Genomic DNA, 14,840 nt, shown 5'->3' on the forward strand with positions numbered 1-14,840 from the left:
AACAAATAAACAAACAGCAAAAAAGAAAGTGTGTATATATATTTGTATGAAAGAAAGAGAAAGAGAAAGAGAGAGAGAGATAGAGAGAGATAAAGAGAAAGAGAGAAAGAGAGCAAACATCTTCAAAACTTTTTTTTTTTCTATTTAGAATGGGAGCACAAGCCTACAAAATCTTTTTTTTTTTTTTTATTTTTTTATTTACTCCGCATTATCATTGGCTCCCATCTCCAGGTTCGCTCCCAGGGTCTCCCTTGAGAAAGAAAGCAACAAACAACAAACAAACAACATCAACATCAACATCAACATCAATATATATATAATATAATATATATATATATACATGTATTTGAGCAACCAACAAACCACAAGAAATTATAACGCGATCTGAAAGGGTCAAATAAAAAAATAAAGAAATAAAAAACCAAAATCAGGGTGCAATTCCATACGCCATTGCACATTTATACACACACCACACATTCTAATGACAACATCCATTGCATTGTATACACAATTATTGAATACTCTACATTCATTATTAGAGTCGTTATATACAATGCAATACAATTCAATCCATTACAATCCAATGTGCATCCTCCAAACTTGTCTACCCCTGTCTTCCCCTCTCTCCCCATCCTTGTACCTGTGGACATCATTCCTCACCTTTTCATACATGCCATCAGGGCTCCTTTTGCTCTATTGCTATACATCCTTCCTTGCTAATCCTCATAAATCCTTTTTTTTTGTATAAATACCATCAACCCACCCCACTTTTTTTTTTTTTTTTTTGTTCTTCACTCTTACAATCAAGTTCTCTCCTTTCCACAAAAAAAAAAAAAAAAGCCTCTCTCTCTTTTCTTCTTACACTCACACTCACACATCTCACCATGAAGTTCACCGTCATCCTCGCTGTCTGCGTTGCCATTGTCCAGGCTGCTCCTTTGATCAACAACGGAGGCAAGGCTATCCCCGATTCCTACATTGTGGTCCTCAAGGAGGGTAACAACGTCGAGTCCTTCCAGGCCAAGTTCGATGACATTGCCCGCCGCCAGAACGGTCGCGGTCGCAAGCCCACCATCCACCGCCGCTATGCCAAGATCCCCGGTTTCGCTGCCACCGTCAACCAGGCTGCCCTCAAGGAGCTCTTGGCTGCTGATGAGGTCGAGTACATTGAGCAGGATGCTGTCGTCAGCATCGCTGGCTCCCAGACCCCCGTCCCCTCCTGGGGTCTCACCCGCGTCTCCCAGCGCGACCTCAACTTGAGCCAGCCCTACTACTACAACGATGCTGCCGGTTCAGGAGTGACTGCCTATGTGATTGACACTGGTGTCTACACTGCCCACAGCGACTTTGGCGGCCGTGCCACCGCTGGCGCCAACTTCATCACTGGCTCCCCCAACACTGACGAGAACGGCCACGGTACGCACGTTGCTGGAACCATCGGTGGTACCAAGTACGGTGTTGCCAAGAAGGTCAACATTGTCGGTGTCAAGGTCCTGGGAGGTGATGGCTCTGGCTCGACCTCTGGTGTCGTCGCTGGTATGGACTGGGTTGCCCAGCGCGCTGTTGCAGGCAAGTCCGTTGTCAACATGTCCCTCGGAGGTGGCAAGTCCACTGCCATCAACGATGCTGCCCAGCGTCTCTTCCGTGCCAACATCCCCTTGATCGTCGCTGCCGGTAACAGCGCCACAACTGATGCCTGCACTGGTTCACCCTCCGGAGCTGCCAACACCTACACTGTTGCTGCCTCTGACCGCAACGACTACCCAGCCTCATTCACCTCCTGGGGAACCTGCGTTGAGATCTTCGCCCCTGGTGTCGGTATCACCTCAGCCTGGATCGGATCTACCACTGCCACCAACACCATCTCCGGTACCTCGATGGCCTCACCCCACGTTGCTGGTGTTGCAGCTCTCTACCTCTCCTTCAACAGCTTGCCCACTGCCCAGTCTGTCTTTGACAAGCTCACCAGCACTGCCTCCGTTGGCAAGATCCAGGGTAACTTGAAGAACTCCCCCAACCGCCTCGTCTTCAACGGCGCTGTCTAAAAGAAAAAGATACCCACCTTCTGAAAAAAAAAGAAAAAAAAAAACGAATGGTCGACTGGTTCGACTAATCGGATGTACATAGGGAGGAGAAGGAATAACACCTCTTCAATTCTTTTCTGTAAAACGATTGATTCGTTTTTTTATCAACTATCAACAAAAAAAAAAAAAAAAATTCCAAAAAGTATATATTTTATCTATTTTATTCTTAACCGATCAAGTGATAACAAAGATGTGTAGCAATATATTTTTTTAAATAGTCTTGACGGTAATAAAAAAAAAGGCGTTGATCGCCTGGACAAAAAAAAAAAAAAAACGCTATCTTTATATCTTTATATCTTAATATCTTTATATCTTAATATCTTTTTCTTATTTTATGTAAATCCAATCCAATCCAATTTGTGGAGAAAATAAGGATCAGCATTTAAATGCTTCTTTCAAAAAAAAAAAAAAATGTCTGCCCGTGGGGTGGGTTTTTGTTTGAACATGGGTAGGTCTGGTTAACATTGCGGGCAACTTAAATTTCTCTTTACGGACACACATTCATGCGCCACCATCGGAACAATTAGCGAATCACATTAAACTCTGCTCCAACTTTTTCTTTTACCCTCTTTTCTCTCTCTCTCTCTCTCTGTCTCTCTCTCTTCTCTCATTCTTTTAACCCTTGACTCATTCAACAACATTCTTCTGCAGTCATGTCTCAAGTATGTGTTTCTTTTTTCTTTTCTTTTCTTCAATTTCATCCTGTCTAGTCAATGTGTACAAATGGAAGCAAACATAATGGAGATGCATGGAAATCAGGATGCAGAGAATTAAAGCATAAATGAGAATAGGCATTTCACATGTTGATGAAAACGACTTTTAGCACAGGAAGCGACTTTACAGAAAGAAGAAGAAGAAGAAGAAGAAGATAAAATAATACTGATAATAATAATTTTATCCATATTCAACTCAAAAACTTCATTCCTTATCTGTGGTCTTGGATAGATCCAAGTTGGCGATACTCTCCCCTCTGTGACTCTCAAGTACTGGTAAGCGGCTAATTTTTTATCCAATTGTTTCGATCGAGACATTTGTAATCTTTTTTTTTTTTTTTTTTTTTTCTTCTTCTTCTTCTTCTCCAATAACCCGCATGGGACAAACGTATTTATATTTAATCATTGCCTGATCTTATTTTGCCTATCTGCATTGCCTTTTTTTTTTTTCTTATTCTTATTCTTATTCTTTTTTCTTATTCTTTTTCCTTTGGTGTGAATAGCCCATATGACCCAACTTTGAAGGATGCCTGCGGTATTCCTCAGCCTCTCAGCACAGATTCTTTCAAGGGCAAGAAAGTAGTCATCTTTGGTGTCCCTGGAGCATTCACCCCAACATGCAACAACAACCATCTTCCAGAGTATGTTTTTTTTTTTTTTTTTTTTTTTATTCTTTTTTATTTGACTTTGGATCAATTGCAGTTATTTTCGCTTTGGGGAAATAAAGAAAAAAAAGAAAAAAAGAAACTAATATGGAAGTATTAAATAATAGATACTATCAGAAATATCAGGACCTTGTCAACAAGGGTGTAGATCAAGTCGTTTGCATTAGCACCGCCGATGCCTTGTAAGCAAAGAAAAAAAGAAAAAAGAAAAGAGAATATATCATGGATAATCTATCGTCTTTTTTTTTTTTTTTTTTTTTTTATTTGGTCGATCACCCTTGTACTAATCCATTTTTCATTCTCTCCCTCTCTCTCTCTCTTTTTTTTTTTTTTTTTTTTTTTTTTTTTTTTTCCTGTTAGTGTCATGGATGCTTGGGGAAAGTGGACGAATGTTGGCGATAAAGTCATCATGGCTGCTGACGGAAATGGCGACTTTGTCAAGGCAACAGGACTTGTGCAGGGTAAAGAAGAAGAAAAAATAATAATTTATATTCAGCTCGTAATAACATATGAAAGCTAATTAATTGTTCAACAAGAAAAAAAAGAAAAAAAAAAAAAAAAAAAAAAAGCTAGAATACTGATTTTAATATATATTTGTATATATAAACATATTTATATATGAATAGACTTGACCAAGGCAGGCATGGGAGCTGTTCGTTCCAAGCGCTATGCAATGGTGGTCGAGGACATGAAGGTCACTTACATTGGTGTTGAAACCAAGTAAGTTTTATTTTTATTTTTACTTAATTTTATTTTTCATAAAAAAAAAAAAACCCTTATATCCTGTTATAATTTTACTAACCTAATTTCCTCCTTCTTTATTTCCTCCTCAAAAAAGATTTGGTGTCTCTGTCTCCGGTGCCGGAGCAGTTTTGGCAAAGCTGTAAGGTTCATGCCAGCAAACTAGCTAGCCTGTAAGATCATAAATAAAACATATCTATACATATTTATATTATATTATATTATATTATATTATATTATATTGTTATATTATACACAATTGCTCTTTTTTATACAGGTTAGTTGTTACAAAGAAAGCGTTAGAGTGTTGAGTATGGCAAAGAGCTTGCAGATCTAAATGATGTTGCACGTTTGTTTTTTATTTTTTATTTTTTATTTTTTACTGTAAATCCACCTCCCTACAGTGTCTCTTTTCTATCAAAACGAGCCGGAGACCGTGGCTTCGCCACGGCCTGCTCTTGCCTCGTAATAAAATTTAATGCTTACAACGTAGTAAGTTATCTTTATCGTACAAAATAAAATACAAAAACAAAATAAAATACAAAATATAAATGCAAAATAAAATACAAAATATAAATGCAAGTAAAATACAAATAAGTGCTACAAAACAACGTCAGATTGAATAACAATGGAGATGAGCTGAAAGTTGACGTGAATGACTTGGAGATGAAGAAGCAGCAGGATGTCTGAAAATCAAGATATTGTGACTACAATGCGCCCTTGAAGACAATGTTTCTGGTGTATATCCCAGGCTTGGCTTGTACCTTCCCATTCCCGACCAGCACCTTAAGATTGTTTGGGTCAGTACACCGTGATAAAGCAACGTAGAGATGGCCATGACTGAAGACATCTTGAGGAAGATAAACACCGACATGTTTAAGTGTCTGTCCTTGTGACTTATTGATAGTCATGGCGAAGGCTGGCTTGACTGGAAATTGGCGTCTGCAGAACATAACTGGCGAAGAGCGGTCATCAATCGTTGTAAGCGGTATGCGAGGAATGAAAACACGCTCCCCTCGATATTGCCCATTGATAATCTCAGTCTGGATCATTCTTGTGCCCAACGCACGCACAATTATGCGGGTGCCATTACATAGTCCGCGCTTTGGATTCAAGTTGCGGAGAAGGATGACAGTTTGACCGACTTTCAACTCCAGTTTGAATGGAGGCAAGTCTGGTGGACTAAGCTTGTTTAGATATTCTACAGGATAATGGACCGGAGCTGTTGCTTCAGGGTCTTGTAGGCTATCTTGACCAATATAACTGACTGATTGCTGAGTACTACAGAGCATAGTGGTAGCCAATTGGTTTAGCCTGTCTACATCTTCATTGAGAGGGCTCAATATAGCGCGCTCAATGAGTATTTCAGGCCGGAGTCCAGCAGTTTCGATGTCTGGAAATATCTGCCTAATTAGTAGCTTTTCGTGACTGTGATCCTTATTTACAGCTGGGGCGTCAAGGACCAAGTTGTCAGGTATCCTGATATAGTCGACATGAGGGCCAAAACTAACGGTCGGCTCTGTCCCTTCACCAATACGGAGTAGCCATTCGACAAACGCTTGGTTCTCAGGATGGCTGTTAACTCGCATATTCTTGCTTAGTCTGAGTGTCGTCACCGAAGGCCAATATAAGATCTTTTCAATGAAGCATCCTCAATCTGAGCCTGTGTCCCACGGATGACAACCGGAAGTACCTGTCTGAAGTCGCCTCCAAATACAAACACTTTACCACCGAACGGAGTATCCTGTTCCATAATGTCTCGAAGCAGCCTGTCTACAGCCTCAAAACAATGCTTATGCTGCAAAGGAGCCTCATCCCAGAAGACGACATCAGCATTACGTATTCTTACGGCAGCATCTTGCCACATACCAAGATAGCAGATGGAGCGACAGTCAACAGGGATCGGTATCTTGAACGTAGAATGGGCTGTATGGCCGTTATGGAGAATAAGAGAGGCAATTCCTGATGATGCGACAGCAATCACACTTCGCTTATGTCGGCCAGTGAGACAACCAATGAGCGTGTTGTATAAAAAGGATTTGCCTGTTCCTCCTGGGCCATCAATGAAAAAAAGTCTCTCATGAACCTCACCCTTGGCTGCCTTAATGATGTGTTCAAAGGCTATCCTCTGGTCCAAGTTCAAGTGTATCACGTTATTGAGAGCCTCTTGTTCAAATTCCCATTGCTTCTGCGTGTCATCAACTTGATCTTCCTCTTGTAGGGCATTTTCTATTCCTTGAGGCATCTCTGGAAAGTTAGCCAGGCAGGACCCAAGCTCCTTCAGCACTTCATTCAGATCGTAAAGTGCCGAGCTCTTAGCTTGTTCCTCTGCGATACCCTCCGCAGTAGCAGTTGCTTCTCCCTGGAGTCCTTTACATATATGAAGGAAGTCTTCTGACAGGTCCCTTGCAAAGCGAGTCCAAAGAGCCAGTGGGTCAGAGAGACTACAGTTGATCATCATAATACCAAACAGGTGCCGCAACATCCTCGGTAACTGATATGTGGATGCTTCTTCCAAGCAACGACTCCATTCTTCATCATCCTCGAGCAAGCCGCGAGCAAGGGCAGCCGAGTAAAAGGTATCAAAGACCTTGTTGACTTCAGGCACGGTGCGGAGCTCAGCAAAACTCTTTGCTCCTTTGACATGCATAAGCAGCAGCCGAAGACAATACCTTTCGCGTTCTTTTGGCTGGACAAAATAGATTCTAGAGAGAACCCTCGTGCTATTGGTCCTGGCTCTCTCTCTCCATCTTCTACTGCGCTTGTCCCAGGTGTAGTGATAAGGCACATCAGGGTACAAATAGTATTCTGGTACCTTTATATTGCTTGCCGCTTCGGCATTGGCTGCATTTGTTGCTTCTGTCCTCGAAATTTCTTTCTCAATGGCACTATTGAGCTTGAACCATGCCATGAGCTGCGAGTCTTGGGCACAGGAGATGACTTGCTCGAGGTTAGCATCAGGACCGAAGACCACTTGCTGCTGATCCTCCAGATGGACAGGCAGTCGAACAACATTATGGGATTGCCCATGGAGCGCAAAGCCATACATACGCCATAAGCTCTCGCAAGTAGATACATATCGGCTATCCCTGTATTTGCTGACCTCATCGAGATTAACATTTCCTCCATCCGCTGCCAGCCACGACAGCAACTGCTGCTCTATCATGACCCTTGTGCACGTATTTGTAAATATACTTGACTGATGACACTGATCCACAGACTTCAACGTTAATATGAGCGTTATATTTGGTTGTAAGCCATAAATTGTGAGGAACAACCCAAGTGTTGTCGACAGTGTTGCCTTTTGAGTTTACAAAGGAGCGTGCAGGATCATTACGTCGACGATAGTTCGGGTAGCCATCCTCGCTTCTTGCAGTATTTTCCAAAAATGAGCGTGGGTACTTTTTGCTGCAGCTCCCTTCCACCATGCATGGCGCTTTAGAATTATGGACCCCACATGGTCCATGTACCATGTGGGAAGTTACTGTCTCGTACGCAAGCGGGGCACTGTGTCGATCGGGGATCTCTGCAGACACAATAGAGTCAATGTCGTCTGCAGTCCGAGGCTTGCTTCCATCGTCAAGAATTATGAGGAGATGCCGATGCGGCAAACCACGTTTCTGGAACTCGACGACCCAATTGTAAGCAATAACTTTCCCTAGGACATCTTTCTTGAAGAGGTCATCCTCTAGAGCCTTCTTTTTGAGATTAAATACTCGTACGCAAAGGTCAGGCCAATCAGCTGCTGTTTGGCCTTCATAAAGAGCCTCCTGGATCTCTGGCCACTGGGGATTACATGTGAAGGTGATGAAGAGATCTGGCTTGCCAAACTTCCGAACCATGGCAATGGCATCTTGGAACAACTGTTGCATAAATCTGGGGCCTCCAACAAAGGAAGATGGTAAGATAATCCGCTTTCCAATATTCTCTGGCCTGAGATTGAGGTCAATTGCATCTATTATGCCGATATATGCATCCGCTTTGAGCTTAGCTTGATTCATACTGATATATAGGAGCCGAGAAGTTTCCAACTTGTAATATTGGTCGACAATATATTGGTGGGCCAAACGTGGAATCATCCAAATGCAGGATCGTTGATCTGTTGAGCTCATTGGGCGGATTTGCAGTCTATATGCATAGAACTCCCTTTGGCTGACGAACTCTCGGGTTTTTTTTCGTCCGGCTCTCATGAGGTTCCATCTGGTCATCCTCAACATCCTCACCATCGCTTTCTCCAAGAGACCTTTCAGAGCCTAGCTCTGACCCGCTTTCCTTCTTATACTTGCCGTATGTCCACCCACACTCACCATTCGGATGCAAGAGAACGTAGTGAAGGCTGTCGTATGACGGATGAGTCTCGCTGATCTGCTGTAAACCGCCCCTTTTGTATTCAATAACTATATCCCTTCTTGAAACTTGGCTATCATCACCAGGCATCAAAACAGCGATTTCAGAGGACGAAGGGGGACCATATTGTCTCCGTCCTTGGCTCCTTAGGTCACGTTGGGACTCAGCACGGATGACGACCCTTAACTGAGTATCTTGACCATTGACACGCTCTTTAATGTTCTTGAGTAAACGGGCCATCGGGTGATGTCGTTCGAGAAGCTGTTGTAGCTCAATTAACAAACTGTTGTCGAGAGAACCTTCAAAGTACCCATTGCGAATTTTGGCCTGCTCTTCAGGGTCATGAATATGGCTGTGGATCTGTAAAAACTGAGGATCTACACCTTCAGACGGGCTCAGAGGGCCAATCAGGTGAGCGATACCTCCGATAATACGGAAAGTGTACACGCCTTGTTGGCTGTTTGCAAGGCTCCTGGCATGGTTTACTTTCATCGACGTAAAGGACAGAGTACAGTTGTATTGCCGTGCATTATTTCGAATGGCTTTGCTTCTCGCGTCTTGGCCACCAAAGACCTCTAAAAAGCGGCGCGGAATACCCTCCAGATGAGGGATTTTGACTTGACCTCTACCGCAGCACAACGAAAATTCTGGTCGGTGCTTGGTGTTTTTCACTCGTTCTTCAAGGAACATGATAGCATTGCAATAAGGGCACCGGACCATCTGCTCTAAGCGGTGTCTATGGCGCTCGATATTGGGGCCTGAGATTAATTCTTGTTGGAACCTCCTTCTAGCGGTGGGGATAGTATCCATACTATTGGAATATAGAATCACAGATTTTTATTAATATTTTATATGGGCTTTTTCACTTTTTCACTTATCACAATATTTTTTTACACTAAAATAATAATAAGGGGAGGTCGGACTTACTCTTTATCGGGGCATGTGTTTCGGTTATGTCCTGGGCGACTGCATATACTGCACTGCCGTTGCACAGGCCGACAGGGTGACTGTAGCCTAGAGAGCAATGATAATGATGTTAGATTAGAAACGCAATACGTGGTAGTTTATAAATTCAATAAAATGTGAACCAAGAGTAGCTCACCTTCGTCTTCGCTCAGGTCTTTCGCTTTCACCTGGGCCATCAAGGCTAATGCTTCGTCTGCGAGTCGTCACAGGCTCGGTTCGATTCTGCATGGGGTCACTAAAGATAACATTGCAAAAGAAATGGCAATTTAGGATTGAAAAAAAAAATGCATTGCTAAGGATTACATATCGAAACATCAAAATGGAGCTCACCCTTCATTATTTGGACATGTACTTAGAAGCAACTTGATGGTATAAGTTTGGTGTAGCCGAAGGGACCAATGTTTCCTGCGACCGGGAGAGCTCTAAGTTATAGTCTTCTTGAGTAGGACAAACACAGCTGCTCTGAGAAGAACAACCTGTGTTCATGCAAACAACACAGCCAAGCCTGACTGCAAGCTCAGCTCTCATTGCCTCTTCTTTACGTCTTCTTTCTTCCTGTTCTTTTTTTTCCCCTTCTCTCTCTTGTTCAAGGAATTCAAATAGGGCGCACTCGTCAATGGAGTCGTATATCATGTCATATAGCTTCTCTTCATTCTCCACATCCTCTGCTTGCCGGCCTGGTAACTCCTCTCTTACCTCCACAGGCTGTGCTCGGATGATACGTGGTACAGCCCGTCGAGATCGTCGTGCTCGGATGATGCATCGTACGCCTGAAGTGGAGCTGTCCGACGGAGGAACGGCTTTCGAGTGGTTCGAGTCACCATAAATAGAGCGAGGGCACTTGGTAGGCAACTGGCTTCTGGGAGGTGCAGCTGATGACGAACGTGTGGAACGTGTGGCAGCCAACGACGACGAACGTGTAAAACGTTTGGCAGGCATTTTTTTTTTTTAGCAGATAAAATAGACGAAAGCAATAAAAACAAAGGTCTGAGGAAAATGAAAGCAAGGATTCAGAAATATAGGTGCGTTGAGGGATTAAGATTGTAAAACAAAGCGAACAGGTTTATTTTAAATCTACAGTGCATCGTAGACGCGAAGCGATACTTTTTTTGCATGCTGATTTAAAGTTTCAAAATAAGGGTCGTGTCACATGGGCAAAATAAATTTAATTAAGGGACAGCGAATCACATTTTGACTCTATCCGTAAAAAAACAACCGAAATCCAATCACTCTACACTGGATGCCCCATTCTCCAATTAAATGAGACTCTTGCCACCCACAGATTCTTGCTTACCCATGGATGAGTGAATGCTCCAAGCTGTTGCTTATTTATGTTTTGTTCATTTATGATGCTCCAAAAGTTGTCACATAATTTCGCAGTCACCTAATTTTTCTACCTGCTTTAATATATAGAAGACTGATTCGACTAAACTAGGGGGGATTACTATCAGAAAAACGTCCTTGAAACTATACTTGCACCTTCCTCCTCTTCCTCTTCTTCCTCTAGCTCATCTTTAATACTCATTATCTTCACAGTCAACGCTGTAGCTCCGGTTGTCATCATCATCAACACCATCACTCTCATCATCGCTATCATCGCTATCATCTCTAATGGTATCGGCATTCATGACTACGAGGACATGATAGCTTGGTTGGAGCAACCCCTCATCTATATCCGAGCCCTCATCGTATGAAGACTCTGCAATGAGAGTCGATAAGTCGGAATTCATTCCATCGATCCCTGAGTCATTCTCGCCATAGCCTTCATAACCATCCTCATAATAGTCTGAATCATACTCATCGTATTCGCTATACTCATTATAATGCCCATAGATATAACCATGACTATCATCATGACCATTCTCATGAGCATAACTATAGCCATAGCCATAATCATCACCATAGCCATCATCATAGCCATCATCATCATCTTCGAGCCCAGTTTCAACCTCATCTACAATACATTTCTCTCCCTCTCCTTGATCTTCTTCTTTGTCGACGGTAGCTGCCTCCATAGTCATAGTATAACTTTCATTCTCTTCGTCAAGAGTCATATCCGAGTCATAATCCTCTTCTCTTTCTTTGATCCTTTCACATATCATCGTGTCCTCATTCCCATCCAAACTCGAGACACACTCACATTCATCCGAATGCCGAGACCTCACCCAAGAGTCCTGTTGCAGACTATGATGACTGAGCTGCAACTGCGACAGCTTACCAGATACATCTGAACAGCCAATAGGGATCCAGGAAAGGATCGGATCCAAATAAGGAACAGTGGCTCCGTCTTGAAAGGATGGGATGGCTGCTGTCGATGGTGAACTTGGTATGGGTGTTGGTGGCGGTGGCGGTGGCGGTGGCAGTGATTGTGAACGTGCGCTCGAAGGTTGTGGTAGCCACCATCCTAACCGTGATCTGCCACGCCGACTCTCCTGGTCAATCTCGAGTTGAGAATCAGTCTTCTGGCGCTTGGCAGGGCCTTGAAGTTTTAATTGTTGTAGCTCGAGATCATCATCGTCATCATCGCCATCATCGTCATCATCGCCATCATCGCCATCATCGTCACTATCACCACCAGTATTATTATTATTATTATTATTATTATTATTAAACCGGTCCTTTTCACCATCAACGCCGGCAACACTATCACGGCCATCAAGCCATCTCTGCTCCCTTCTGTCTTGTTTCTCAGGCTTGGGACGCTTTTTACTGCCTTGGACTGATCCTTCGATCGCCACTGTTGTCTTATAATCATACTTGACTGACTTGGGCTCTAGTTGTAGGTATCCTCCTTCGCCTTCATCACCCATGAGGACAGGAGCCATTCGGATCTCGCTTGCTACCAAAGTTGGGATCATGGCTAGGGGTGTTTCGTACAGGTCCTTGGCCTCGAGACATGATCCACTCATGAGATGGCCCTTGACTTCAAAGATATCGCCAACGTTCAGGGCCCAAACAAAGTGCTTGTCAAAGTTTACAGTCGAACTCTGATCCCCTTCAGCATATTGGATCACGATTGGTTGATATTTCCCTCTCTCTTCTTCTTCTCCTTCTCCTTCTCCTCCTCCTTCTTTTTCTTTTTCTTTTTCTTTCTCTTTCTCTTTTACTTCTTCTTTGTTTCCCTCCAAGTTCTCTTTTTTCTCTTCCTCCTCTCCTTTCTCCCTTTCCTTCCTTTCCTCGATACATTCGCCTTCGATATAAACCCAGGACGGTTTGCCTTTGTCCTTGTCTTGGATAAGGTAGGGAACTTGCTTGACGATAACCTTCATCCAGTCAGGTGGCAGTCTCGAATGTTGTACCTTTTCTGTGTTCTTGTTCATTCTTGCCTCTTGGAGATCCTCAAGGAATTGATAAGTCAAAAAATTTGTCATAATGTTTTTTTTTTTTTTTTTTTTTTTTTTTTTTGTAGTTTGTAGTTTGTAAGTTCGTAAGATTATTTTTTTCTTCACTTTTCTTTTTTTTTTTTTTTTCTTCAAGGGAGAAATAAAAGATTGATAGTTGACAACAACAACAACAACAACAACAAGAAGAAAAGAGAAAAAAAAAAAAAAAAAAAAAAAAAAAAAGAATAAGAGAGAGAGAGAGAAAGACGGAGAGATAGGATATGTCGCTGCATAATAAAAATAAAATAAAATTCGCTTTTTGTTTCGATTAACGGTTTTTTATTTTATTTTTAATTTTGATCTTTTTTTAATACCACTGTTTAGGTGTCTGAATCTAGAGTATAAAATACAAAGACCAATTGTCGATCTTTTTTTTTTTTTTTTTTTTTTTTTATTTTTATTTTTTTAAAAAAAAAGAATCTTGTCCCCAACCTGGTAGTAATTATAGAATATATATATCTATATTTTACTCCAGACACTTGTGGGGAAGTGGATATAGAGGAAGAGAAAGAAGGAAAGGGGCCTATTGGAAACAGTTGTAGCCTCCCCTATCTTTTCTCTCTCTTTCCTTTCTTACTCTCTTGTCTTTCCTTCGCTCTCACTCTGCTCCTGTCTTTTTCTCTTCCTCTTCCTCTTCAGTGGGTCTTTTGACCTTTTCTTTTTTAGAACAGATGGTGTGGGGTATTACACATTTGGTAGACCCTGAATACAAAATTAGAGCTGTTGTTACTGTTGTTACTGTTGTTTAGCGGTTACATTTATATACATGCATGGATCGTTGGAACAAAGAGGAATGACATGGGACAAAAGGAAATTGTCGAGGAACATTCTTGTTACTCCATCATTGAAACAACCCTTTCCTTTCTTCCTTTTTATTCATCTCATAATGGTTGTTATAATAATACTTAGCATTTATACAGACTCTTTATATCCTACCATAGCTTTCGCTTTGGCTTTTCCTTTCTTTTATAGACCGTAAAGCCTTTACTTAAAGTCGAAAGAAGGTGACAGATGTTTGGAATGTTACATCTTAACATTTGGTCTACTGAGATTCAAGCCCTTCTCTCTTTCCCTTGTATAGATGATCAGAAAGGTGGCTGATGCCTCCATTCCCCCAAAAAAGAAACAGATAAAGCTAAGGCCCAGAGATAAAAAGAGACATAGATCATCATGATCATTGACATCATCAGTGAACCACATTTGTCATCTCAGTACTGAGCCAGGAGACCTACTCAAACTACTTGGCTTGGCATACAGGGTCGCCTACAGCAGCTGTCGAGCGTTGAAAGTGCTGATGCAGTATACTTGGCTCCTGCAGAGTGGGATTGTTCGGACCTCTAGTATATAGATATAGCTACTAAATATTCTACTATAATTACAACAATCTCTCTCAAGCTATCCCATCTTATTCAAGAAGTACTTTCTTTTTTATGCTGTTATTGTAAAGAGACAATATTCGCACTTTATTCTGTATCCTGAACGACTTCCTGCTTATCCACCCTCTTGACTCTTGACTCTTGACTCACATGGCTCGCATGAAATGATATGCGCAATACTACATTCCTTGCACACACTGCATTTGAGCCAATAACCTCCGATCGATTGGCTTGTTTCTGTCAACATTGTCAATCGTGTTCCTTCCCTCAGACCTTCTGCCTCTAAATCTACCCCTAAACCTGCCTCTGAATCTGCCTTGGTTGATGGTTCTTGATAATGACCCACTTGACTGGACCCACTCTTCGCCTTGGATGCAGTGGATGGCGTTCCTACACTCTTAACTGCCTCTTGTACAGCCAAAGGAGAGGATTGCTCGTCTATAGCTCCACGCTGCACCAGGAGCTTCCTGTTGACTTCACTCAAGCCATATACAGAGTGAATACGAGCGTTGTTTGCATTAAGGACCGTCTGCCCGGTGCTCCACTTTAGGTGGTATTGATATTC

The 14,840-nt window shown here is 42.2% G+C and overlaps 2 protein-coding genes across 2 annotated transcripts; one reads left to right on the forward strand and one right to left on the reverse strand.

Moving 5' to 3' along the window:
- Positions 1-2,671: 2,671 nt before the first annotated feature.
- On the forward strand, positions 2,672-4,405 carry BCR41DRAFT_364133 (thioredoxin-dependent peroxidase). Its single transcript, XM_022026000.1, has 7 exons — positions 2,672-2,746; positions 3,030-3,073; positions 3,301-3,438; positions 3,570-3,644; positions 3,823-3,923; positions 4,089-4,182; positions 4,301-4,405. Exons 1-7 carry the CDS (start codon positions 2,738-2,740, stop codon positions 4,347-4,349), a joined length of 510 nt encoding a protein of 169 aa, XP_021875803.1. The 5' UTR covers positions 2,672-2,737; the 3' UTR covers positions 4,350-4,405.
- Positions 4,406-11,030: 6,625 nt separating this feature from the next.
- BCR41DRAFT_375516 (hypothetical protein) lies at positions 11,031-12,887 on the reverse strand (the record flags this gene model as incomplete). Its single annotated transcript, XM_022026959.1, has 1 exon — positions 11,031-12,887. One exon carries the CDS (start codon positions 12,885-12,887, stop codon positions 11,031-11,033), a length of 1,857 nt encoding a protein of 618 aa, XP_021875804.1.
- Between the last annotated feature and the right edge of the window lie 1,953 nt (positions 12,888-14,840).

The sequence above is a fragment of the Lobosporangium transversale genome (assembly GCF_002105155.1).
Source record: "Lobosporangium transversale strain NRRL 3116 chromosome Unknown BCR41scaffold_69, whole genome shotgun sequence".
Taxonomy (NCBI): domain Eukaryota; kingdom Fungi; phylum Mortierellomycota; class Mortierellomycetes; order Mortierellales; family Mortierellaceae; genus Lobosporangium; species Lobosporangium transversale.

Excerpts from the sequence above, each read along its gene's own strand:
- BCR41DRAFT_364133 (XM_022026000.1), top strand. Across the intron at positions 3,439-3,569 it reads AACAACAACCATCTTCCAGA|ATACTATCAGAAATATCAGG; the intron begins GTATGTTTTTTT and ends ATTAAATAATAG. Across the intron at positions 4,183-4,300 it reads TACATTGGTGTTGAAACCAA|ATTTGGTGTCTCTGTCTCCG; the intron begins GTAAGTTTTATT and ends TCCTCAAAAAAG.